The sequence below is a fragment of the Strigops habroptila genome, chromosome 3 (assembly GCF_004027225.2).
Source record: "Strigops habroptila isolate Jane chromosome 3, bStrHab1.2.pri, whole genome shotgun sequence".
NCBI classification, from domain to species: domain Eukaryota; kingdom Metazoa; phylum Chordata; class Aves; order Psittaciformes; family Psittacidae; genus Strigops; species Strigops habroptila.
This window is the reverse complement of record NC_044279.2, coordinates 26,720,165-26,744,690: the sequence shown is the minus strand read 5'-3', so window position 1 is coordinate 26,744,690 and position 24,526 is coordinate 26,720,165. Positions and strand designations below refer to the sequence as shown.

Genomic DNA, 24,526 nt, shown 5'->3' with positions numbered 1-24,526 from the left:
AATGGGTTACTTAGCAATATGTTGTAGTTCTCACCCTTATCTTTGTTTTGCACCCAGGCTGAGATAATTTTAAGTCCTTTTACAAAATCTGCTTGCTACCTTTATGTTAACTTTTTATTTTGTAGTACTTTGTACCAATTTACTGCCCAGCAAATGGAGGTAAATGTTAGTGACTAATGAGTGGCTAACCTGCCTTTTCGGTAGGAAGTCCCAAGAACACTGGGCAGGAGAAAGTGGGAATTGCCAACACTGTCCCCAGATATGTTGCATTTTTCCCTGCTCTACTGAACTTAAAGTCTGAGTTTAGAAGTTGGCTGTTCTGTAACCCTGGTGTTCAGCAGAGCAGAAATAAATGTCCGGTGGAGCAGCATGTGGTGTGAAGTGTTAGATACTCAACTAATACTGTAGAAAATTTTTTTCCCCTGCCCAGAACTGCTAATGTATGATTGCACAGGGTAATATAATGGGTTATTTTCTGATTCTAGAAAACTCGAGGGGTGAAGTTTCTAAGGTGGCATTTCTAAGATTTCTCCAGTTGTCAGTAGCCCATGAGTCTATTCTTCAATTATGACCTTCTGCATCACCTCTTTGGAAAGCTGCTGTTAGCTTTCAAGGAGCTGGTACTGTGTTGGCGATAAACATTCATGTATATGTGAAATGTACGTTTATATCTGTGTCTGGATTTCTATGAAGAGAAGTCACACTGCTGAAATGGCTCAGGTTTGGGGTTTTCCCCCAAATTTAACAGATCTAGCACAGTACATCTGACAGGAATCGCTCCCCCTCCAGTACAAGACAATTAGGACTCAAACAACCTACCTGTCCTTCAGCAGGAAGAACTACTGCCCCACCTGCCACAATTTCTAGCCCATCCTTTCAGCACTGTATAGCTCATCTATTTTCTGTCTTGTGAGAGAAAAGTAGCAGTCCTGTGTAACATACCCTTTAAGTGGAGACACAATTAATTCAGCTCATACCTTTCATGTAACTTCTGTTTGGTTTCTTTTGTGTCATCGTCATGGTTTAAGCCCATGACAGTGTTGTGATTATCAGCATTGTTCTCAGGCTAAAGTTGAAAACACAGCACTGCACCAGCTACTGAGAAGGAGAAAAATGACTGCTACAGCTGAACCCAGGACAGTCATGAAACTCGTATTGCTGTCTTCAGAAGTGGCTGGAAGAAGCAAGTCTACTGTGTAGCCATATGTCTTTTGGTCTGAGTCCTGGGTTCTGGACAACCACAGTCTGCAGGAAGCACAAACTTCACTATGAGTTTTCAGCACTGAGAGTATATGCAGAACATATACATGTATGTGGAATAATGCGTAACTTTTTTGTATTTAGGTCATCATGCCTCTTAGAGATATAAAAGGACGGGCAAACATCTAGGGAGTGAATAGTGTGGGAAAACAGTTGCAAGGCAGTCTTTTTAGCTACTATGTGAATACTAAGTCTCATACTTCAATGTCTGTTAAAATTTCCCTTTAAAGGGGATGGGGAGTTTATTTTAAGACCATACAGTTTTCTCGTTTTTCTCAGGAGGAATTGGATTTGCATTTGAGGATCATGAAGATATCTTTGTATATAAAAAGAGATTGCATGACAGAGCTGAAGCCTGAAAACAGCAGCTCCAGCTTGAAAATTACTTGTTCAACAAACAGACCACTATTTCTCCCAAATACAATATACACTGTGTTCTCAAACCTTGCTTTGAGGGTATAAGGAAAATGAAGATTTAATGCTTCTTGTTGAAGACTCTGTTCTAACAAAGTTCTGCGAGTCTGGATTCCTGCCCTGTCTGTCACCTCTGTGAACTTGGTGAAATGAATCAGTAGGTCACACTGCTGCTCTGCAGTCCTGCTGGCAGTATGGTCTCATGCTTCACTAGAGGGAATAAAAGAATCTGGCAACGAGCATGTTCTATATAAGCTTTCACAGTACAATAGTTGCATTATAAAAAGAACTTTGATTGCAGTCGAGTTGGGCAGAGGATCTGGGGGAGAAGAAGTGCAACTACTCCAGTGTGGCATGTCTCCGTGGTTCTTTTCCTATGGCATGAGACTTGGTTTGCTCTGTTAGGGTGGCAACCAAACACCAATGCTTTAGACATGGCTAAGTCAACAACTGTAATGCTCTTTGATAAATAAGTAGTGAATATAGTACATATAGGTGCAAAGTCAACTTTTCATGTTTTGCAAACCAGGATTTATTACTATCTGTTGGCCTATGCTTCCTGTTGAGGTCACTGTTTGTTTTGGTGTTATGGAAACCCACAATAGTAGAGCTTTCCCCCCCTCCCCCCTCCTTTCTGTTCCTTATGTATAGTAGGATCAAAGAAATGCAATTTTATTCATAGGTGAGTTTTGTTCGCACAGAGGAGTATGAAGACAAGTGTGGAGATGAGAGGAACTACTTCAGTTTTGTTAACAAGGAAACTGAGTAACTGCTTCCTGCATATGTTGTGACAGGATTTTTTTTTTTTTTTTTTTCCCTCCGTCAAATACTCTTTGGGTGTTTGAGGGGAGGAGAAAAAAAGGCTAATTTCTTTCTGAAACACCAATCTGAATCTGCCCCCCTAGTTACATGCCTGGATATCTGCGGCAAAAGTACTCCCCAGGTGTTTGACCATAAAATGTCTTGGAATGCCTGAACAGCAGCCCAGGAAACTCTTTGAATGCTGAACTGCATAACTTATAAGTTTAGGTGAAACCTTCTTTGATATGACGTAATTATAAGCTAGGTATTAAACAGTGAGATGGAAAATTAACTTAGTTTAACTTACAGTATTCTGTCATTAAAGCCACAAAGATTTTATTCTGCAAGTGTTGCTGGAAAAAAAGAAATGTTTTCCCTTTCCTCCAAGTAAAATAATAATAATGTTGAGTATCAATTGTGAGTGAAATTTTACTGGTAAAACTAGCTTCAAAACACATTTTTTTTTACCTCATGAAAGTATATGCACATCTTGCAAATTAAAGGCTTCTTCCTAGCAAGTTTACAGGTGTAATGGGGTAGATGTTAAAATATATACTGTACTGTATTTAAAAATTGTATTTTACAATATAAATAGATATGCATGTCTGGTTTATATAGATCTATAATGTTTGTGTAGGGTGTGTGTGTATATATATGCTTTATAAAGGGTGTGTATGTAAAACCAAAAAACCAAAGCAAACAAACAAACCCCACCCAATATGTGCGTTCTCTAACATGCAGAGTTGGTGAGGCCTGCAGGAAGAGTAAGGCTGTGAAGATGAAAGCTTGTCACATATCTTATCTAGAGTCTTAGACTTGGTCAAGTGGACGGGTCAAGGAAGCAAGGAGGCTTCTGTCATGACAATTCCAGATTACACCATATGGTTAGGTGTGTTTCTGGTCGTCTTCTGTTGTTGTTGTTGTTTGGTTGGTTTTTAAGTCAGCTTAACTCTTCCATTGTGCCTTGTTTTCAATCTGAGGTTGTCTAGCTGCAGGTTCTGAAAGCATTAGCTAAATAAAAGCATGCACTTTCCTGCATGTCTAAAGGTCCTAATAAGTGAGTGTGTAGATTTCCAGGTCTGCTTCTGAAAACATAATATTGGAAGATGCAACTGGGCAAGAGCAGAGATGTCAAAACAAATTAAGCCAAGTATAGCGAAAATGTCTCTGCAGCATTGGGTGATGGGTAGTGCTGTATTAGTTTTATAGACAGTTTTATAGTGAGTGTCAGCTGCATTCAAACTTAGCTAGTGTAAGACTGGACTTTGTGAATAAACACCACTTGTTTTCTATCCAGCTGATAGATCTTTAATAGCTGTTAGTCTTTTGACAGCAGACTGTGTAGCAGTCTTAAATATTTATATTCTGAGCTGGTTGATATTTAGTTGAAGACATCACAATAAAATAAATTCTAAGTGCTTGTGTGCTGTCATACACTGCTGCAGCTCCTTGATTTATTCTTCTGCCTATCCTGCCTGGATCATCTTTCAGATATTTTTCTTGGATGCAACTGCTATTTGGCATCCCTTTTCTTCCTTACCCAAGCCTCTACATCGTAATTCCAGTCAACTTTTCCCCTAAATTGAAATGCATATTTTAAAAAAGCTGGGACAGTCTTGCCATAAATTTTAATAGACATGCTAAACAATAACAAACATAGAGTGGTTTGTGGGATCCTGCTCTTTGCTACAGAAACTTTTTATCTCTTCTCATACAGCATCTGTAGAAGAGCATTGTCCAGATACAAACATGTCTTTTTGTGTGTTTTGTTTTGGTTGGGGTTTTTGTTTGGTTTTGGGTTGGGTTTTTTTTTGGGGGGGGGAGGGTTGGGGTTTTGTTTGTGGTTTGTGTGTTGTTTTTTGTGGGGTTTTGTTGGGCGTTTTGTTTGTTTTGTTTTTTGGTTTTTTAATTCTGGAATTGTAAGGAACAGCATAGTTCTGTTTTTAAAGTTTAAGTGCTGTAACCTATTTTAATTTCCAGTTTGTGTTTCCCTTCTAGAGATGACTTCTGCTGGTACAGAATACAGTGATACAAGATCAGGTCTTGGCAATAAAGCATGCACAGCACATTAGAAATTTCTAATGTGTCTTGTTCTCACAGTCTCGTTTTTTGCATAATGAGCTTTACCTTTACTTCTTTGGAAGCTCCTGAAGTACATCAGGATATGCTAGATGTCTGTTCTATTGTACTATATGAGTGTTTTTCTGAAGCTTACATTGGAAATGGGAAAAAATGTCACTTGTTGAGAGCTTTTAAAACATCCAAATGGATCAATAGTTAGGTAATTTTGAAACCAGAAGATTCCTGGGTTTTTGTGGTGTGTTGTTTTTTTTTGGTTTGGTTTTTTGGGTTTTTTTTTTTTTGTTTTTTGGGTTTTTGTGGGTTTTTTTAATCTAAGAATAGCTTTAGTCTCTTCACTTTTGCCCTTGGAGCACTCCAGGGCACAGGAGAAAGATCTACGAGAAAGGACTGTGAAGAGCATTTAAGTCTGTTTTGGGGCTCACTGTTAATTATCACAGTCCACTAATTACGACTTTCTTACTATATAGCCACAACTTTTCAAATTCTGGAGATGTCTCAAACAGCGGAAGAACTTCTGATCTTCTGCAGAGGCTAAGTAATGGTATTGTGCCTTGCTGTCTGTGGCATCATGAAAGGTGAATACAGCTTGCCTGTGCGGTGGTACAAGACTCCCACCACAGGCAGGAGGAAAAGGCACCCAAGACCCAAGTTAGCTCTAGGCTGTTGGTGGGACTGAGGAGGTAAAAGAAATCTGGTGGGAGACAGACCTGGAAATGCCAAATGGAGCTTCTGCATTTTCTAGCGGGGTCCTCTTTTATGTTCTTACTGCTGCACCCCAGGGGCTCATTTGCAAAGGGGCAGGAAGGTCAGAGCATCTAGCTTTATTTGAGGGCTATATTTGTGCTTGGCCTGATGACTATCAAATGGTAACTATTAAGATAATTGAAGACTTCCAGTGGAACTCTGTCAGGATACTCTTTGTGTTAGTGCCCAGCTGCTTGGTGGGAGGGAATAGAAAAGAGAATTGGACTTCAGTCACTGTACAGTGATAATACTGAGAGACAGTGGGCAGAAGTTGCCATGTGAGGAAATTCTGCTTAAGCGTATAGATTTTCTTTCCAGCATTGTAATAGGCTGTTTTACCTGCATCTGGACAAAGCCCTGGATAGATAAGATTTCATTGCACCTGTTCTTTGGGGCAACTGGGTGACCTCCAGAGCACTTTTTCAACTTAAAATAATCTATGCTTTAAAAGAAAGCACAGGCAAGCTTTAAAAGCTACTGGTCTGTCTTATGTTTTAATTCATCCAAGATGTCTTAGGACTTATCTTTGTTTTTCCTGTAACTGTCAACAATAATCTTGACTTCTGTGACATTACACTTTCTTAACTATTAAAAGAACTAATCCTCCATTCATCACATTAGGTTTTTTTCTACCAGCACTGTGAACTGTGGCACAGTTTGTTCCACATAGGGAGAAATTTATCTGTGTTTTACCATGTAAGAGAAACCGTAGCTGACACAATATAATTGCATTTGTATCAGCCTGCAGACTGAACTGGCATCCATGATTTTTTTTTTTTTTTTTTTTTCCATAGCATCCCATGTGGAGAGATGTTTTGTTCTCTGATGGTCTCTGAAATCTGCTGTATTTACAGACAATACTAATTTTGGAATTTGTATTCAAAATTGCAACAAAGCAGGACTTCAACTGTAGGTTTAAATTAGTAGGATTGTTGGACTTTCATTCTTGGTTGTGTTCAATAAACTTAAAAATAAACCCTTTAAGCCAGGTTTAAACAATTTCATAGCAACTGCTGTGTTTCTCCTGCACATCTGAACAAGCTACTAGAGACTTGCATAGGACCATTTGGGTTTTTAAGGTGACAGTAAGCCTCTATGCATGGCTCCTTAATGTAAAGGCATCCAACTACTGACACTGGATTCCAGTCTGAACTGAAATGAGGCAGTCTTTCACTAATTCTCACTTAGCTGTAACAATTTGAAATTCTTTGCCCTTGAGGACTATTTAATCTTGAAAGCAGTATGCAATGGATGATTGCACTCATTTTTGTCATCTTCTGCACTCAGACTATTTAAATCAGGTATGTTAGTAGTATCAGATGGTTTTGCATAGCTTTGGCTGTAAAATGAAAATTAATGGCAGTAGACAGGCAGGGACCTTCTTCTGGCAGTATTTCAGCTGACCTATCTGTTCCATTTCTCCCATAATTCCATTTATGGGGAAAGCTGGATTCCCTTCTATCCTAAGACATGCAATCCTGCTCCAGTGCGTGCTCAGTCTTCTCTATATCTCTGGCTGCTCCAGCATGGAGTTGGCCATATCCTACGGAAGGCGTGGGGAATAGATGTAGGGAGCAGAAAGAAAGAAGCACGTTGCAGTTTTAGGCATTCTGAATTTCCCAAATTACAGCAGAATTGGCTGCTGAAGAAGAAATAGTCACTTCTGAGGCTGATACTTCCTCACCACTGAAGGAGGTCTTGTTACAGGGCCATGTAAGAATATTTGGTGTGCACTGACTTTTAGATAGAGTAAAACTCTGAAGCACAGAGTGTGCTATTGTTATTCTATACCTGTATTTTTGGCAAGTGGCCACACACTTTCTCTGTCAGAACAAAGGCAGGGGCTGTGCATCCATGTGGAATCACATCTATCTAATTTGTTTCTTGATGTGCCCTTTAGTTTTGAGCTAAACCTTTTCCATAAGGTGATCAGACCTTGCATATAGGAAGGTCATCCCCTTTCTGTTTCACAGCAGGTTGGTTGATTTGGTTTTTAGGGCAATGCAAACATGTTTTTAGTTTAACAGCTTTTTGGAAAGGATGAACTTAACCAAACAAACAAAAAAAGGTGATTGTTTTGTGTTTGGTTTAGCTTACTCTTTCTTTTTAGAGAACGTCCTGGCCAACACTGTGTTCTCTTCAAGAGTGCTCTGTGGTTTTCTGATGTACAGTGTGTGTGCATGAGGTACAGTATGTGTTTGGTAGGGCCCTGGATTCTGGATGAGAAGACCCCTGTAAACACCTGTCTTCAAGGGACATGAATATCCATTAACCCACTAGCTTTATGTATCCAACATAGACAAAAATGTAGTTTATAAAAGAGAACTGAATCTTTAAAGTTATGTTTACTTTAAATGTCTACTGGTCTGGCTTCAGGTTAGCACCTATAGCATGTAAACTTCTTTAAGCCCTTAGGCTGACAAAGATATGGCCACGATCACAGCAGGATTGTATTTCTTCCAGATAAGAAAGGAAGAAATAATTTAATGTCCCTCTGTCCATCCCCGCAGATGCAAGCAGAAGCTTAATAACTGCCAAAATACCTCTTCTCTCTGAATTGACCATAATCTGAAGGAAAGATTTGTAATTTCCTTGGGGATGTCTAATAACTGTGGAGGCAGTGATCCTTCAAATTGTAAAATAACTGTAAACATAGTCTTCCCTGCATCTTATGTGTTCTGTGTTGAGCAAGTGGCTCGTGAATAATCTTTTCCGTCAATTTGGTCAAAAACAAGGTGAAATCTGAGCTGTTTATAGCCTTGTATGTACAACAATCATAGTACAACTACTCAGAGTAAATTGCAAAGTTCTTAATAATAAAACTCTCACCACATCTACTTAACCCTGGTATTGTGTTATTATTGCCAGAACTAAGATTAGTCAGCTCTAGCTCACTTTCCATTCATGGTAAAAACCAAACTGCAGGTGAGCTGTTTCCTTTGCGATGACCATCCCTCTCACTCTGCCTATCCCCAGCCAACTGGGCGCACACCTCACTGCTGGAGCAATGGGTAGGAGCGTGGGAATGGGTTCCCCTCTGCATGTTGGGCATGAGCCTGCCTACCCAACCATGGCCACAGTTCCATGGTCATTCATCCATCAGATTTAAGAGCAATGTTCCACTAAGGTTTAAAGAGCATCTTCATATAGCATAGTAAATTTAATGCATAAATTATGGTGTTTGGGGTCTATTTTTCACCTTGAATTTCCAGTGGCTGTTACTCAGTTAAATTTGCTGATGTGCTGATACATTTTGTGAATACCTGGCCTTTGTCCTGATTTTTATATTCTCTTGTATTTCCTCTGCATTATTAATTGATCGTCTGTCCCTTTAATTTTTTCACAGTGAAACCCTTTACATATCCTTTATGGTCATTGCTTTTGCTAACTGTGCTGTTTCTCTTTCTCCTCAGAAAGAAAGCTGGTATTAGTCCAGCTGAATCATAGTTGAAAAGGGTATGTTCTGCTATCAATCACTATGAGAGTAGTCTCAAATATACCCAAGAATATTAGACTAATCACTTAGATGTTTTCTTTATTCCTATCAGATGCCCAGGTTAGTGCATATAAATGTGGGATTGGTTTACATCTTGATCGCCTGTATTCTGCCAGTTCATATACTACAAATCACTTTGTCCTGACAGCTGGATTAAATGTCCTTTGACTTGAGGTCTTATGGCCTCGCTTGCTATGTTTTCATAGTCACAGACCTAAAGAAGGACTGCAAAGCATCTGTTTTTTCCCTTGCGTGAAGTTTGCAGAGCAAGCCGGGCGAGGGAGACAAGTCACTGAAAGAATACTTGGTTTTGGCTAATGCTAACTTTCTGCTTGCTAGCTCAATCTTATCAACAGGCTTGTGCAAACACTGTCACTTACATAGCTACAACAGAAAGGTGAGTGGACCCCAAAATATTGTCCTTTCAGAATAGCCAAATGCGTAATCTTTTGCTTTAGTTGTGGACTGTAGATTATAAAGGCAGCAGTAAGATCATTCATGCAGCATATTTCTTGAAGCTGACTGTAGTCTTCTTGCTCTGCACACAGATGGGCTTGGGCCATGAGCAAGGATTTGGTGCCCCCTGCTTAAAATGCAAGGATAAGTGTGAAGGATTTGAGCTTCATTTCTGGAGGTAAGTGACACCAGATGTTTCCTAAGCTTTGACTCAGCACTGCAGATCTTGGCACATCTATGCAAATGTGTAAGTAACTGCTCTTGTTCTCTCTTTCAATTAATCTGTTCAGATACTTTAAAGCTGTGTCTAGATTCAAGGCCAGGGCTTCTCAGCTGCTTTATATCAGAGTGTTTAAGTATGTAATCACTTAGGAACATACATTTCATCTGCACTGAAATTAATGGTAGTGCTTCTGCTGAAGCATTTGCTTTAGCTTAATAAACAGTTGAAGTAGGTTTGTAAAAACATCTCTATCCTTACAGTAAGGGAGGTGACAGGGAAGAAGTGTGCTTTATTTCAGTAATAAAATGCTTTCTCAGCTCCTGATGAATTAAGTAAGCTTTGACCTGAGATTTTAGGTAAAGTTCTTATCTGTGTTGAAACTTTGTGTACCTCTACAAATGACTTGGAGACAGGGCGAAGAGGTGTCGTAATTCAAAGAAGTTAGATAGTGATTGGCCTTGGATGATGCACTGTTCCTAAACCAATACCAGTTGATGATAGTAGGAACAAATACTCTGTGCTGTGGTCTATGTCATTACTTCTGCAGAAACTTTGTATTCTATTAAGACCTTTCTTTTTTCATTAAAACAAGATGTATATATGTTATATATTAGTGTATATAGCTAGCTAGCCCTGTTCAGTGATTATACTGGGTGTGCTTTAAGATGTAGCTTAGTGATTCTGATTTCTAAAAAAAAAATAAAATTCCTCTCAAAGCGAACATCCTGGAAAAGGACATGAAAAAAAATAATTGTTAATACACAAGCACATGCTAGCAATGAAAACAATTCAATTTCACTAATGCTATATAGGTACAGTCATAACTGTATCTGCAGTAGGATTTAATTTTATGGGGTTTTTTTAAGGTAGTCTTCACATTTCAGTGGCATCAGGTGCAGGAGGTACCTAGGAGATTTTGCATCTTTGCCCAAGTATTTGACTGCATCTGAGACTCAGCTTAGAAAATAATCAGGCAAACAGACCACAGCAAAATCTTGCTGTAAGTTGATGAGAGTATAGCTTCTCAGTTATGTATCTGTAATATGTAGGTAAAGAAGCAGCTTACAAATAACAGCATGAGGCAAGAAGTGCTAATGAACTTAATAAATATGACCATCTAAAGATAAAACAAGTTACTAATTTATGGAAAGTTTCTTTTTCAGTATGCCCTCAGTCACTGAGGGGACTCATGTAGAGGTACTAGTAAAACAAAACACAGTTAATGTGTGTAGGTATGGCAATAAAAGAGAATTTAAAAAACTAGGAGTAAATAGTTGTTTATCCATGGTTAGATGTGAAATTGTAGCTTCCTACTTAAGAGAAAGCTCTTGGTCCACAGCCAGTGTGATAGATGGGGAAATCACAAGTGCGAGAGGAAAAAAAAAACTTAATCCAGTTAATTTTTTCTCAAATCTTACCTTTTGTTCTCCTCTTCTTAGTTCCCATTGTTAGACCTTGTAATTCCTAGCTTACCCTTTAACAGGGAAGATTTTGGGATAAAAAGAAATAAAGTCTAAAGTGATGTAGTCACATAATAGCATGATTACCAAGTTAGAATGCCTGGTGCTGTGTGTGTGTTTTAATTTATACACATTTTGCTGTACTCGTGTGGTTAGGGTGCATTGTGCCAGGTCCTGAATACTTAGCTCGTCAGAGCACCATCTCTCCTAGAACGTAAGAGCCTGTAGACAGCAGTGGATTAAAAAGCAGGTAAGAAAAAGACATAAAACCAGTGACTATTTAGTTAAGATTAAGATTTAATTTGGAAATCGAATCTATACAAATAGACCAGGTAAAGAAGGTGTCTGGAAGTAGTCTGAGAAGCATCATCTGGGTGCCAGTCAAATGTGGCACATACCTCAGAAACAATTGAAAAGTTAGCCATTGAGACAGTCCAAGAATGGGTTAGAAAATGGTTGCTACTCCAACAGAGCTGCTACTGGGGACAGTGAGGGTGTGAATCTCAAGTCTGAAATCTGTTTTGTATAAACAATTTTCAAAGGAAAATATATATTAATATGCTTTGCATGATACAGATTTTGGGGAATCTACCACTTGAAGAGAAAGGGATGGATCTCAAATACTTGTTCACTTAGTCATATTAGCCTTAAATCTGAAACTATTTTAATTAGAACCAAACTATAGTACAAGTAGGCAGGATATTGTCTTTATACCATGAATGATCAAAATCTGTTCAGGTTTAATCACCAATTTCACTATTACTCATCTGTAAAAGATAAGTGTTGAAGGAGGGATTGTATTTAGAGAAACTGTTGCACATTATGGGGAAGAATAACTGGTGGGTTGACCCCAGCCAGCAGCCAAGCATCTACACAGCTGTTTGTTCCCTGTCCCGTCACAGCAGGGTGGGGGAGCGAAAAGGAAGAACAAAAATGAGAAAACTTATGGATCAAAATGAAGTCAGTTCGATAGGTGAAGGAAGGATGGGGGAGCAAGTGATGCAAATGCAAAGGTGATCACTCACAACCTCCCACCAGCAGGCTGATGGCCAGCCAGTCTTCACACACTGTCTAATCTGGAAGTCAGAAACCCTGCCTTTCATCCTCTACCCCTGTCTTATTGCTAAGCATGACATTATATAGCATGGAGTATCCCTCTGGCCAATCTGAGCCAGCTGTGCCCCATCCCAGCTTCTTGACCACCCCAGCTTACTGGCTGAGGTGGGGCCAGTGTCCAAAAAAGAGGAAGCCTTGACACCATGGCAGAAGTGCTCCGTAATAGCAAGTGCTATCAATGCAGCTTTAGCCACAAATTCAGAGCACAGCACCATATGGGCATTATGAAGAAAGTCACGTCCATATAAGCCAGATCCAGTACAGTGAGGCAGCAGTTGTGCTTTGCAGGCTGCGATGTGCGGGGGTGACACTGCCCTCTCCTGGGGGGAGCTACGGAGCTTCAGCAGGTCCCATAATTCCTGGTTAGATATGTAACAACTCTACCTCAAACAGCTAAGATGTAATTTATTTCTGTGGGAAGGAGTCGCATTTCTGCCTTTGGGGAGTTGGATTGGAAAATGCATGGAAAAAAATCCAAATATACCTACCTAGTAGCAGGGTTTTGCATGGAGTAGCTGCACTGTTCTTTATACTGGGAATGTTTGGAAAATACCTATTCTGGGCCAGCAAGTGCACTTTAAGTGCTTCATTATGGTTCTTGGCACAGTGTGTGGGATGGTTATATAGGTGCAGAACTGTTAATTTAGGCCAATATAGAAATGGTGGTAAACAAGGCCCGTAGTAGAACATGTTCCTATATTTTGAAGGTCTGAAAGCCTCAGTGTTGTGAGCTGAACACAAAATGAATACAGAAAAAGCTGTGATCTACAGTGGTAGCTGATGAACAATTACCTGTTTTATCTCCTCTCAGACTGCCTAATGGCCTCCACTGAATTAGCAGGGCAGGCTGGCTGTAAGTGTCTGCTCCTCGGATATATGTTTATTCTTTGGATACATGGATACATGTTTCCCACTAGAGGCAAGTGTGGGACAGGAGTCAGACGCTGCTAAAAGCAGAAGGGAAGATTCTGATTTATCTTGAGCGTGCATATACTGGAAAGCAATAATCGTCTCTGGTGTGGGTGCCAAGATATTAAAAAGCTTCTGGAGGCAAGAATCTTGGGCTTGGGAATGACTTTTCAGCATCTGACTTTTCTGCACAGATACAATCCCTGGAAGGCAGGGAGAGTTTTAAGTTGCTTTAGTATTTTCTAGTGCTACAGCTGACAGGCAAGTACTGAGGCACAGTTCAAAGTATTTGCAATTACCATAGCTGTATGAATAGAAAATGTAACAGAAGGAATCGTATAAGGAGGTTAGTCTTTCTCTGTGAAGGACACAAGCCTCAGGACTTGCCAGGGATTTGTTGAGGGCTTCTCTGTTCTTGCAGCTGCCACCTCCTGTCACTAGGAGCCACTGCAAAGCCAGTGTAGCAAGGGTCGTGATCCAAATTACTTTTCCTCTCCATACAGAAAAATGTAAAAAAGCAGGAGTAGTAGTTGATGTTTTGGAGGAGGAGCTTGAAGTCTTTTGATACCTGTTTTCATTTGATGTCGAAGACACAGGAATTCACCAGCTTGGGAGAGAAAGTAGAATCTCTTTACCTTCTTCCTCTTTCTACCCACCCAAGACCTAGAAGCAAAGTACAATCTACTAGCTCTGGTTTTTATAATAATATGCAACTTTTAATTCCACAACTTCTGAAGCTTCATCCTTATCTTCCATGTTTTGAATGGGAAAAGCTTGCCAAATTGCTGAGATTTGACTGGAGGAACATTTCTCTCCCTTGCTGAAGCCCTGGGAGCTCTGAACACAGAAGCAGGAGTCCCTAATACCTCCTTCAGTAGTGTGTTACTGAATGTCCTCAAGTGAAGGGAAAATCTTTCTGACAGTGTAGATGGAGAGAAGAAATTCTTATTGCCTGTCTTGATAGAGCCAGAGGAGATAGTTAAGTCTATACATATACATGTGTTTATACATATGCAGATGCCTATATATATATACGTAATAGCAACTGGGGTTCCTGGCACATGTGATGTGTTTTAAGCATAAGTTACTAGGTGAACTTGTGAAGTGTGTGAGGTAATGGGACAGGATCACTTCAGTAAGATAGTTGTATTGTAGTCAAAGAAATGACCAGTTGATCTATTCTAAGCAGAACATCCATTCAGCAGAAAGGACAGAGTGACTAATGAGCAGGACTCTGATGCGACAGCTTAGTGGAAGAAGGTATGACTAAATTGTAAAAGGTACTATGCAGGAAGAGTTGTGTGTGTAAATGTCAAATGGGTATGTTTTAGGGTTGGAAATTAGTCAGGAAAAGGGATTATAAATCAGGACAGGAAGCCTTTTTTGGCTGTTAGCAGTGTACAGACATCTTCATGTGGCTGAGATCCAGGGAAGCCTTGGGGAGCAGTGGAAAGGGCACCAGCTTAGGGGATTTTTGTTACTGAGATACTGAGATATGCTGACATCAGTAGTGACTCAGCTTTCTGCACATTCTTTCCAGATAATTTTCTCTTGCATTTGGAGATTTAATGATCCACAAGCTCCACTTGTAATTTTGTAACGTGGTCCCTGTAACAGCTTCTTACAAAGTCTATGTAGACAAAAAGTCATTCACTTAATCTTGAAAGAGCAAGGAGATAACATCAGACTGAAATGTGCACACTCAAATTCTTATTTAAGTAAGTTTGGAGTGGGGGGAGATTAGTAAGTGTCTCATTCTTTTCAGTGCAATTATAAAGCACGGTAGTTCTGTGCCAGCTTTTGCAGTGGGACCCGGGAAGGACCTGAGGACAAATTGTGTGCTTGTACTCCTTTGCAACTATCTGTTCATCTGTGTATCAGGACAAGAAAAAAATCTCTCACAGATACTGAAATTAGTGAAATATGTTAAACCTTCAAGGTGAAACTGAGGATGATAAAAGCAAATGCGTCAGGGTATTTTCCTAGTTGGAAACAGAAACAGGATCTCAAAACTATTCTGCATTCTGAGAGAATACTATTAGACAATAGATAAGCAATTTCATGACGTAGCGTGAGCAAAAATAAGGTGCTTTTGTGGCTTTTCCAGTGTGTGTGGAAGTCTCGGGGAAAGAATTCCAGCACAGCTTGTTGGGGGTGGTCTAGTCTTATCAGGCTGTCAATGCTGCTTCACTGCAGTTGGATGCTGTACAGAGTGGGGAGAGCTGCACAAACTGTCATGCTCATCTTGACCACAACAATATGAGTTGTTTTTACTGAGATCTGTTTTGCAAGCAGAGCGGTTCTGAACAGCAAGACTACACTTTACTTGCAAGAGTCTGAGCAGGTTACCTGAGTATGTTCGTTCACCAATATTATTAGATTACAGCCTGTCAAGAGACAATACTAAAACTGGGGCTTACTATTGCTAAAGACTTAAGCTGAAAAAATAACGAAAATATCTGGTAAGTTATTGTTCAGATGGACTAACTATTGGAATTCAAGATACATATGCTATGAGGCATGTAGCTGCATAATGGTCATCATAGAATTACATGATGACTGTGATGTAATAATGAACTAAACCTGCAAAAATTAAGTCTGTCTCCTCATATTAAATCTCAAGACATAATTGAGAGTTGTTAACAAGGTATAATCATATGCACACCTTAAAAGATAAGCAAAATGAATATAAATTGCTTTATTAGTGTATTAAATAGTCTCTTAAGTATTAGCTAAGTAAAGGATTCTTCTGGACTGATGCTGAAGATCTTGCAAAATTTGATGTGAGCGCTTGAGATGCATAGTACAACATTTAGGCTTAATGGGCAATGCTAGTTCATGCTTGAATGTTTTGGTAAACTCTGAGATTGCAGAGTGCTTAATGTTTACTAGGTATCCAGAGAAGTATCAGCTTTGAAATTCTGTGTCTTTCCTGTTGCAGAAATGAGTTGGAAATCATGCAAGCTGTCAGACAGCCCACGCTTCAGTTACTGAGCTCTTTAGGTTTCCGTGCCGCAAAGCGGAGTCTGTACTGCTTAACACTCTTATTTTGTTTGTTATTGTAGAGTGGCTTATACCTATAGCAGAGTTAGCTATTTTTATTTGGGGTGGGCTTCATAACTTAGGTTACTATAACTTATTGTTGCGGTATAATTACATGACCAGAGCAGCATCCACCATGCACACTGAAATGATAGTACCCCACATCATGCACACTACATATGTATACCAGTTTATCTTTGAGGCTGGCTGCGTACTGCTTTCATGGTCAGGTATATGCAGGTCCTCCATTCTTCTTTTACCATCACTTAATTTGCCTGCTATAGTCGCAGCATGTACTTGTCATGTACCTGTCATCTTAGGTGTCTTAAGATAAGGTATGTGTTTTGCCTTCAAGACTTTAGAAAGCAAGATGTAGAACAATGTTACAGTTCAATGGGCTTTGGCAAGCAGGGTTGAGAAGCAGTTTATAGGTAGTAGGTTTATGCTATATGTTATGTGAAGGATGAATAATGAGATAAAATATTACTCATTCCTCTTCAAACTCTAGAGATCCAGAAGGTTGATCTGTTTTGTTAGGCTATAATAAGAACTTTTAGTTATACCCAGCTTCACTAATCTGCATGTACTGTGGCTGACTGCTTTGAACTAAAGTTCTAGGGAAGCCATTAAGAAATAGTAAACTAGCTTGTCTAATCCATTTCTGTTTATTATATGTGAATTGTTTAATTATGCTTAAGGTAATAAATTGCTATTTAATATCCCTTATTCAAATGAGTTCAAATGTGTTGTATATGAAAGAATACCATTTATATCTAAGTAAGTAAAGCCTTCTACCTTTTAAGGATATTATCTGTGAAAATTCCTTCTACAGTGTGTGCCAGAGTACCTCTGGCTGGGTTCAGAGCCATTTGAAAGGCTTTGTCCAGATAAGCTTTCCGCTTTTTTTCATGTTCTTTATTAAATGCTGAACTTTGAACAGATCTTGGTGCAATTACACTGTATATATGGCTGTATGCATTTTTTTCCTTTCTAGGAAATACTTGTTTCTACTTGATAGCAACCCTGTGATAAACAAATATCATGCATACAGTGAATATGAAGAAAATAGTAGTGTGTGTAACTGAGCATATAAAGAGAATCTGAAAAAAATAAAAGTCCAAATAAATGGTTGTTGGGGGGTGGTGTCATGTTGATGCATTTAAGTTAACTCATGGGTGACTACCCATAATAAATCTGGTAGGTGGGTGATAATGGACATGTATGTGTGTGATCAGTACTGAGATATAACTGAAGGAATGGTATAGCATCATGTTCAAAATGCATTAGTGTAGCTGACTGATAACTCTGATTGCAATCCCTGTGAACAAAGATGTAAATAATAGATCAGGAGAAATAAAGAATATCTTCAAGAGGAGTTTGACACATTGCAGAGTAACTTGTATGTTCTCTAATGAAAGCACTGAAAACAAGGCTCTGGGTTGCCAGTGATGTTACTACACATGCAGCTGGTGTCAGATGTAATTTTCAGCTGAGGCTGTAACTTTGTTGCTGTTCCCATAAATTTCAGAAAAATATGCCGCAACTGCAAATGTGGCCAGGAAGAACATGATGTCCTCACGAGCAATGAGGAAGATCGGAAAGTGGGGAAACTCTTTGAAGATACAAAGTACACAACCCTTATTGCAAAGCTGAAGAACGATGGCATTCCCATGTACAAACGCAATGTAATGATACTGACTAACCCAGTGCCAGCTAAGAAGAACATATCCATCAATACTGTGACTTATGAGTGGGCCCCTCCTGTTCAGAATCAGACACTTGTAAGTCAAAGTCACTTCTTCATATTCAAGGCAGGAGTTGATGGGAGATAAAGAGAAGTAGAGCCTACTGGAAGGATAAATTATCCTCTTATAGTCGTCTTCCTTGTACATGGGATTAAGTGTTATCTATTAAGCCCCTGGAGCCCAATTTCTCCCACCTGCCTGTTTTTTTTTTTTTTCTTTTTTTTTGTAAACTTAAAAAATTTGCATGGAGTTTGGGCTTAAAAGAAGAAACAAAGGGTGAGAGGGAGGAGGAACACACCACCCAACAAACTAACCCCACAACTATTTATGTCATTGTTTAAAGCTAACGGAAACACTCAGTCTTGCATATAGCTTTTACTGTATATGGTAAGAACAAGATCAGTGCTGACATATAAAAGATCAACTGCCTTCCCCTAAGTTTTCAGCTGAAGTAGATGAGATGGTAGATAGCCTTCTGAGGATTTTGTTTCACTTTTCAGACTTTGATTGCTAATTTACTGTACTACAGTGTTGTGTGATCCATGCTGGAATTACATTACCTCTGACCTACATCTCAAAATGTCCTTTTTCAGTGAATTAATCAAACTTTGTTCATCTAAATCAATGGTTACTTAACATTCAGTTATCACTTTAATTTTTAGTCTTGTCCTTGCTTTATTAAAACTGGAGTGTTTTTCTTTATCTAGGTAAAATATTTCTTCAATGGGCTGTGTGCCCCAGGCAGACTATTTCAGCTTCACTTTTTTTAAAGCTATACTGATGATCGGTAGCTTTAGATGGCTTTGAACAGACAAGGTGCTGTGTAAATGTTATTTACTCACAGAAGTAATAGCTCTGTTCTGCATGTTGTAAAATGCTTAAAAGAAAGCCTGTCTCTTACCCTGGGAAGAAGCCAGTTAATGCATCTGCTGTATTTTATCTGCATCTGCTGTATTTTATCTCCATCTACTGTATTTCGGGAGCTTAATGTTTATGGAAAGAACCTTGTTTTTGACAAATTTGACTGTCGCTAACAACAGAAGAGATTATTTTAGTCACATGTTTGCTTAAAAGGATGGGTCTATAGTTGAAGTGGCATCTAATATCTAATTCTTTCTGGTTCAGGCTAGACAGTATATGCAGATGCTACCAAAGGAGAAGCAGCCTGTTGCTGGCTCAGAAGGAGCGCAGTATAGGAAGAAGCAGTTGGCTAAGCAGTTGCCTGCTCACGATCAGGATCCTTCAAAATGCCACGAGCTCTCCCCCAGTGAAGTTAAGCAGATGGAACAATTTGTGAAGAAATACAAAAATGAGGCACTTGGCGTAGGAGATGTTAAGCTCCCTGGTGAGGTGGAAACAAGAGCTGCTGACAAGAATAATTTGAACAATGGTGACAGAGGCACCTCAGCTGCTGTAGGAGCGATGGAGGACAAGTCCCCAGATCAGAAGGCATCTCAGTATGTAAGTATAAGAAAGGAAAGATAAAACAAGAAGGTATATTACTATCAGAGTGCTTTCTCTGGTCATTTAAATCCAACTAACTTGTTTGTGAACTTGGAATACTGAAAATCTGGGGAGGGAAAGAAGGAACTGGAAAACCTGAATGCCTGCACAGAATCCTAGTCTCTGACTGTATTTAGTATATTGTGGAAAATAACTTCCTAGATGACCTTTTCATCTTCATTGCAAAAACATGCTTGCTTGGAGATGTAATATAGCAGGGTGGCTTTTGCAGAATAATAATCAAGAAACTTAGGTAGTCTTACAGACTGATTGCTACACTTCCCTCCTCTTGAAGAGTTTAGTTTAATTTTAGAAGCTTGTTTTCTCCTCTTACTTGGAAGAGCACCAAAATTACTCACTTGACAAATTGTGTTTAACTTAAATGAAACTAAGTAGTACTATAAAGTAACACCTCTCCATGTCCAACAAGCCAAGCCATACAATAGCTGTTTTGAATAGCTGCTTTTTCATATTCGTTTCATATTCTTATCTATGTTTGTCTTTGGCATCTGATTTCTGCCTTGTAATAGCTAAACAAAAAATATGTAAAATTACCCAGTCTTCATTGATATTTCTAAAACTACAGCCTTAAAGCATTTCTGACATAACTTGCTAACTTCTGTAGTGCATGTCTCTGCTACCAATTGTAAATAGAAAATAGATGTAGGATTACTGAAGGAACACTATATTAGTTTAGTGAAGGTAGACCTTCAATTTAGAGTGGCAAAAGCTCCTATAACTTGATTTCCAGAAATGTTGCTATTATATGCGAGTCACAAAAATTGTCTCCAGGTTACTTACAGAAAATGAATGTAGAAGTTCTAGATTGAGATAAAAATTTGCATGTTAACATGATTGTAGAATAGGTATATTCAGTGTTATTGGAGGGTGTGGAGTGCTACTTTTTGGTACTTTTTTTGTGTGGTTTTTGTTTTGTTTTGTAAATGACAGTGTATTTCACACTAGTGACTTCTAGTGTAATTCATATGGGAATATAAAATTAACTTTTAAGTTTTAGCATTGAACATGCTCATTTACCTTAATCAGTGATATGCTGTGACATTTGGTTATCAGTAGTTACTTTCTAAGATCAGTTATTCTGGTTTTGCTGTTATCTTGTCATGGAGATTCTAAGATACTAAATAATTACTTTATCCTGGCTTGATTAGGTTGCTGTCATTTTGTCTTAACGCAGTCTCTCCTGCTGGGTCACTTAGTTTCACCACAGCAATTCTTCATTTAGCTCCTTTAGAAAGTCCTACAGAAATGCACACCTTGCACTGTACCCTGCTGGCCAACTGGCTTGGACTACCTCAAGTCAAAGGCAGGAGGCATTCTGTCCTCTTGAGTAATCGTTTCAAAATGTGCTTTGCTTCTGCATTACACCAATTTATCACTTCCAGACTTTTCTTACTCAAGCACCTGGTATACCTCTACTTTTTAGGCCAGGCATATCTCATCACTGTGGTGAATTAGAGGCTTAGAAGTGTTTAATAGTGCGAGTGAGCATTTGAGTTGTTTATCTGTTGTTAGCTTTGAGTTTATGCTGGGCAAAATCAGGATTTAGATACGTTAAAGTATTTTGTCTGATTTCTGCAATGTGACTTAGTCTCAGCTGTATGCTGTAGCATTAACTTTTTTTTTTTTTAAACAGTTCAGAATAAACCAATACAGAAAAGAGCCCTTAAATAACTTGCAGAAGATTGCCATTCTTGTCTACACTTTTTTTCTATCCATTAGTTCTGCATCTTTGCTCTCCAGATTTTCTTGTACATTGTCTTTTAGACTGAGTCTGAAGCATGTATTCCTGTAGCTGTGGTAAACAAACTCTTGGGGGAAAAAAAAAATCATTTTTGTTATAGGAATAGATTGCAATTCTTCTAAACCTAGTTTTAAAAACAAACCAACCCACCACCACCACCACAAACAACCAAGTCTCCACTATTAATGTAAATATACCTGTAATAATTGCTGCTGTGTTTAAAACAAACAAATCTATTTCACTGTGACTGAAAGCTGAATAACAGATTTTTATATTCAGCATAGTTTCTTGTAAGGAAGCAAAGTTCTTTATGCACCTTTTAACCACCAAGGCTGGGGGTGTTGCAAGTGGTAGGTAAATGAATCAACTTGCCCCTGTTTGGATCTGTACAACAACTAAGCCTCCCAGCTGGCTCCTCTTGGAGTGTGAGGTTAAAGTTACAAAGAAAGACAAAAAGCTTTATATACATGTGTATATATATTTACATTTTCCCTTACATTAGTTCCCCTTTCATTTTGTTCCAAGCTGTTCTTCCTCCCCTTCTGATGTCTTTCTATGTATTTCTTGAAATTGCTTGTCTGAAACAAGTGTGGGGATCTGATCAGTACACCTTACAGCTGAGAACCTTTATATGGTTTGGTTTTTTCTTTTTGTTTGGTTCCCCCCCCCAATTAAAAAAGCCATTTATGCTGGGCTTGAAGTGATGTGAATCACAGAGAAAACCTTCCCAAGGTATTCAGCTGAGCCCACAGACCAACTGGAGTTCAGGAAATGCCAAGTTGGTGATTAAACTGTAGATAGTACTTTTTTTTCCACCTGTGTTTTTTGACTTGATGACAAAACCCTCTCTGTAAGCAGGAGTAGGGTAGAAGACTGACTGTGAACGTATTGGAACTATTTGTAGTGTAGCTGTGTTCATAAACTTTGCAGTCCCTTTTCCATGCTCACTGTTCCCATCCCAAGATTGTTACTCGCAGACTGTTGGACAACAGCCACGAGTGACTAGCATCCCTAGAACATAGCTTTACATAGAATGAGTTTGAAATACTCACAATTCTTTTTTATATCACCAGTGATGCAGTTATGTTTTGATCTTCTCATGATCTACAAGTACAGCCATTTTCTTGTCATGTGTTCTTGTCATGTGTTCTAGTCATAGTGTAGTTGGTTACCCTTGATGGAGGCTCCTTATTATTCTCTCCTTATTCTTGCTTATAGAGCATAACATGAATTTTAATTGCCTGGGCTTCTTTAAGAACTGGACTGTAGTTGCAAGAATGCGAGTATGGGAAATTACAATAATCCATTTAAGAAGCACTAGTGCTATGTCAGTAGAATGTGCCTCATCTTGAATTGCTTAAATAAACCTGTACTGTGGCATCATGTAATACTACCACCTGATCATGGGAGTAAATTAATGCTTTAATTTCAGTCTGGGAAGGTGGAATTACTAAATATGTTGGTAACATGTAACTGCTATAAATGTACCTCTTCAAAGATTTAACTTGGTAACAACATCTTTCCAGTCCTGCTATTGCTGCAAACTGATCATGAAAGAAGGTGACCCAGCTGTCTATGCAGAACGTGCTGGATATGACAAATTGTGGCACCCAGCTTGTTTTGTCTGTTGCACCTGCAGTGAACTTCTGGTAGACATGATCTATTTCTGGAAGAATGGTAATCTGTACTGTGGAAGACATTATTGTGATAGTGAAAAACCCCGCTGTGCTGGATGTGATGAGGTAGGAAATATCCTAGTTCTTTGTTTTAGCACACAAGTTTGCTCCCTTGAGAAGTATGATTTCTAGTAAAATATTTCAGTGTAGGGAGACCATGTGCCTTTACCGGTTTTAGCTGATTGTACTTGCAAGGAACTAAAGCTGATATAGACACACCATGTTCAGGAAGACCCAGTTTGTTTTGGCTTTTGTGGGGATTTTGTGTGGTCCACAGGGACATAGGACGTAATACATAAGTGCAAATTCTTCTGCTCTGTTATGTGGCTTTTTCCTCGTAAAGGGCACAAGGGGGAGCACCTTACCAAATTACACCTTGTGCAGCATACACAGAACAGCCTGCCTGGTGTCTTTGGCATGTGTTGGCTCTTAGTAAATGAAAGCTAGGCTTTTGGGAAACTGTCAAACAGGTGAATGCTTTTCTTTTGGTTATTGAAATAATTTCAGATGGTGGAATTGCCAGGAGTTCCTTGGAAATTACGAAACATCCTGAGGGTAGCTTTCTTAAAGAAACACTATTCAAATGCATGTATTAATACTTGTTTATGTCTTCCTCATAGCTAATATTTAGCAATGAATATACTCAAGCAGAAGGTCAGAACTGGCATCTGAAACACTTCTGCTGTTTTGATTGTGATTGTGTTTTGGCTGGGGAAATCTATGTAATGGTGAACGACAAGCCAGTCTGCAAGCCCTGCTATGTGAAGAACCATGCTGCGGTAAGATCTGTACAGAAGTGTTGGTGCTGTGAGGGAAGAGAAGCTTACATGTGTGGAGCTTGAAGCTCTTACTTGCCCCCAGTGTGGAAGTATCTGAAGAATATAAATTGAATGCAAATTTAGGCTCAAGCCAATTGTCTTTTTCTCCTTGGGGGGGGGGAGGGGACGGACGACAAAAAAAACCTTAAAAGCAGACAAGTGTTTTGTCAATTCATAAACGTGAACAAAAGCCACTGGCAGGGTGGGGGAGGGGGAGGCTGTTCTGAAAATACCTTGAACTTTTCTACTGGTGAAGCAGGACTTTGTAATGGGAGGAGTAAAGTATGTGAAGGTGAGTAATGCTGCTAAACATTCAGTTCCCGTCAGTTGTAGTTCATTGTGACCAGTGGAATTCAACTTCAGCTAGTCTGCTGAAAGCCTGTAGTGACAACTGCAACCTAGGTACTTTGTTTCTTTGTTCTTATAACTATCTGAGTTATATAAAGGAGAGCGACTGACAGAGTCAAGCTAGAAGTTTGAGTAAGGATTGTGGTTCTTGATTCCTAGTTATGCGAAGAACTCTAATCTGAGATGATGGTCCATTCATATCTACCAATTAACTAGCTATTAGTTGGGAGTTCAGTCAAATGTTCATCTAGACTGTTTATATAGTTAATGGAGGGATAAACTATTATCTCTAGCCGACAGCTAATAATCTTCTGAGGTGGGTAGGAGGATTATATTTTGGAGAGGCTTTTTTTTTTTTTCCCCCCTTCTTAAAATGTTAACTGAAAATTAACATTCTCTTAAAACATTGAGGTATAAATAATAATTTTTGACAACTAGATTTTAAGATTAATGACATCCAAGACTTTCTAGGAACTGTTTTTTGGCATTGCTTTACAGCTGTCAGTGCACAGGAAGATTTGTTATCTCTTCAAATGTATGGGTTAATATATGGAAACCTGTGCTGTTTGGCATGACAAGTTTTTATCACTATTTGGGCACTGGGAAATCATAACCATGATATAAATGTTTATGTTTAGTCCCAGAAGCAACTAACTTGTTGTGTGCATTTT

At 39.0% G+C, this 24,526-nt stretch overlaps 1 protein-coding gene across 4 annotated transcripts in view; it reads left to right on the top strand.

Annotated features, from left to right (window-relative positions):
- Positions 1–24,526, top strand: part of TES (testin LIM domain protein) — a 69,395-nt gene that overhangs the window by 1,979 nt on the left and 42,890 nt on the right. For 3 of the 4 annotated variants that reach the window (XR_003990615.1, XM_030480007.1, XM_030480006.1), the window contains exons 2-6: positions 9,346–9,431; positions 17,532–17,784; positions 18,874–19,209; positions 22,540–22,755; positions 23,310–23,468. Coding sequence is in view for 2 of the 4 variants with exons in the window: in XM_030480007.1 (XP_030335867.1) it covers positions 9,346–9,431; positions 17,532–17,784; positions 18,874–19,209; positions 22,540–22,755; positions 23,310–23,468 (1,050 nt within the window). In the remaining 2 variants the exon portion in view is untranslated. Of the gene's footprint in view, positions 1–9,345; positions 9,432–17,531; positions 17,785–18,873; positions 19,210–22,539; positions 22,756–23,309; positions 23,910–24,526 lie in introns of all 4 variants that reach the window. The other variant, XR_003990614.2, reaches the window with a different exon arrangement.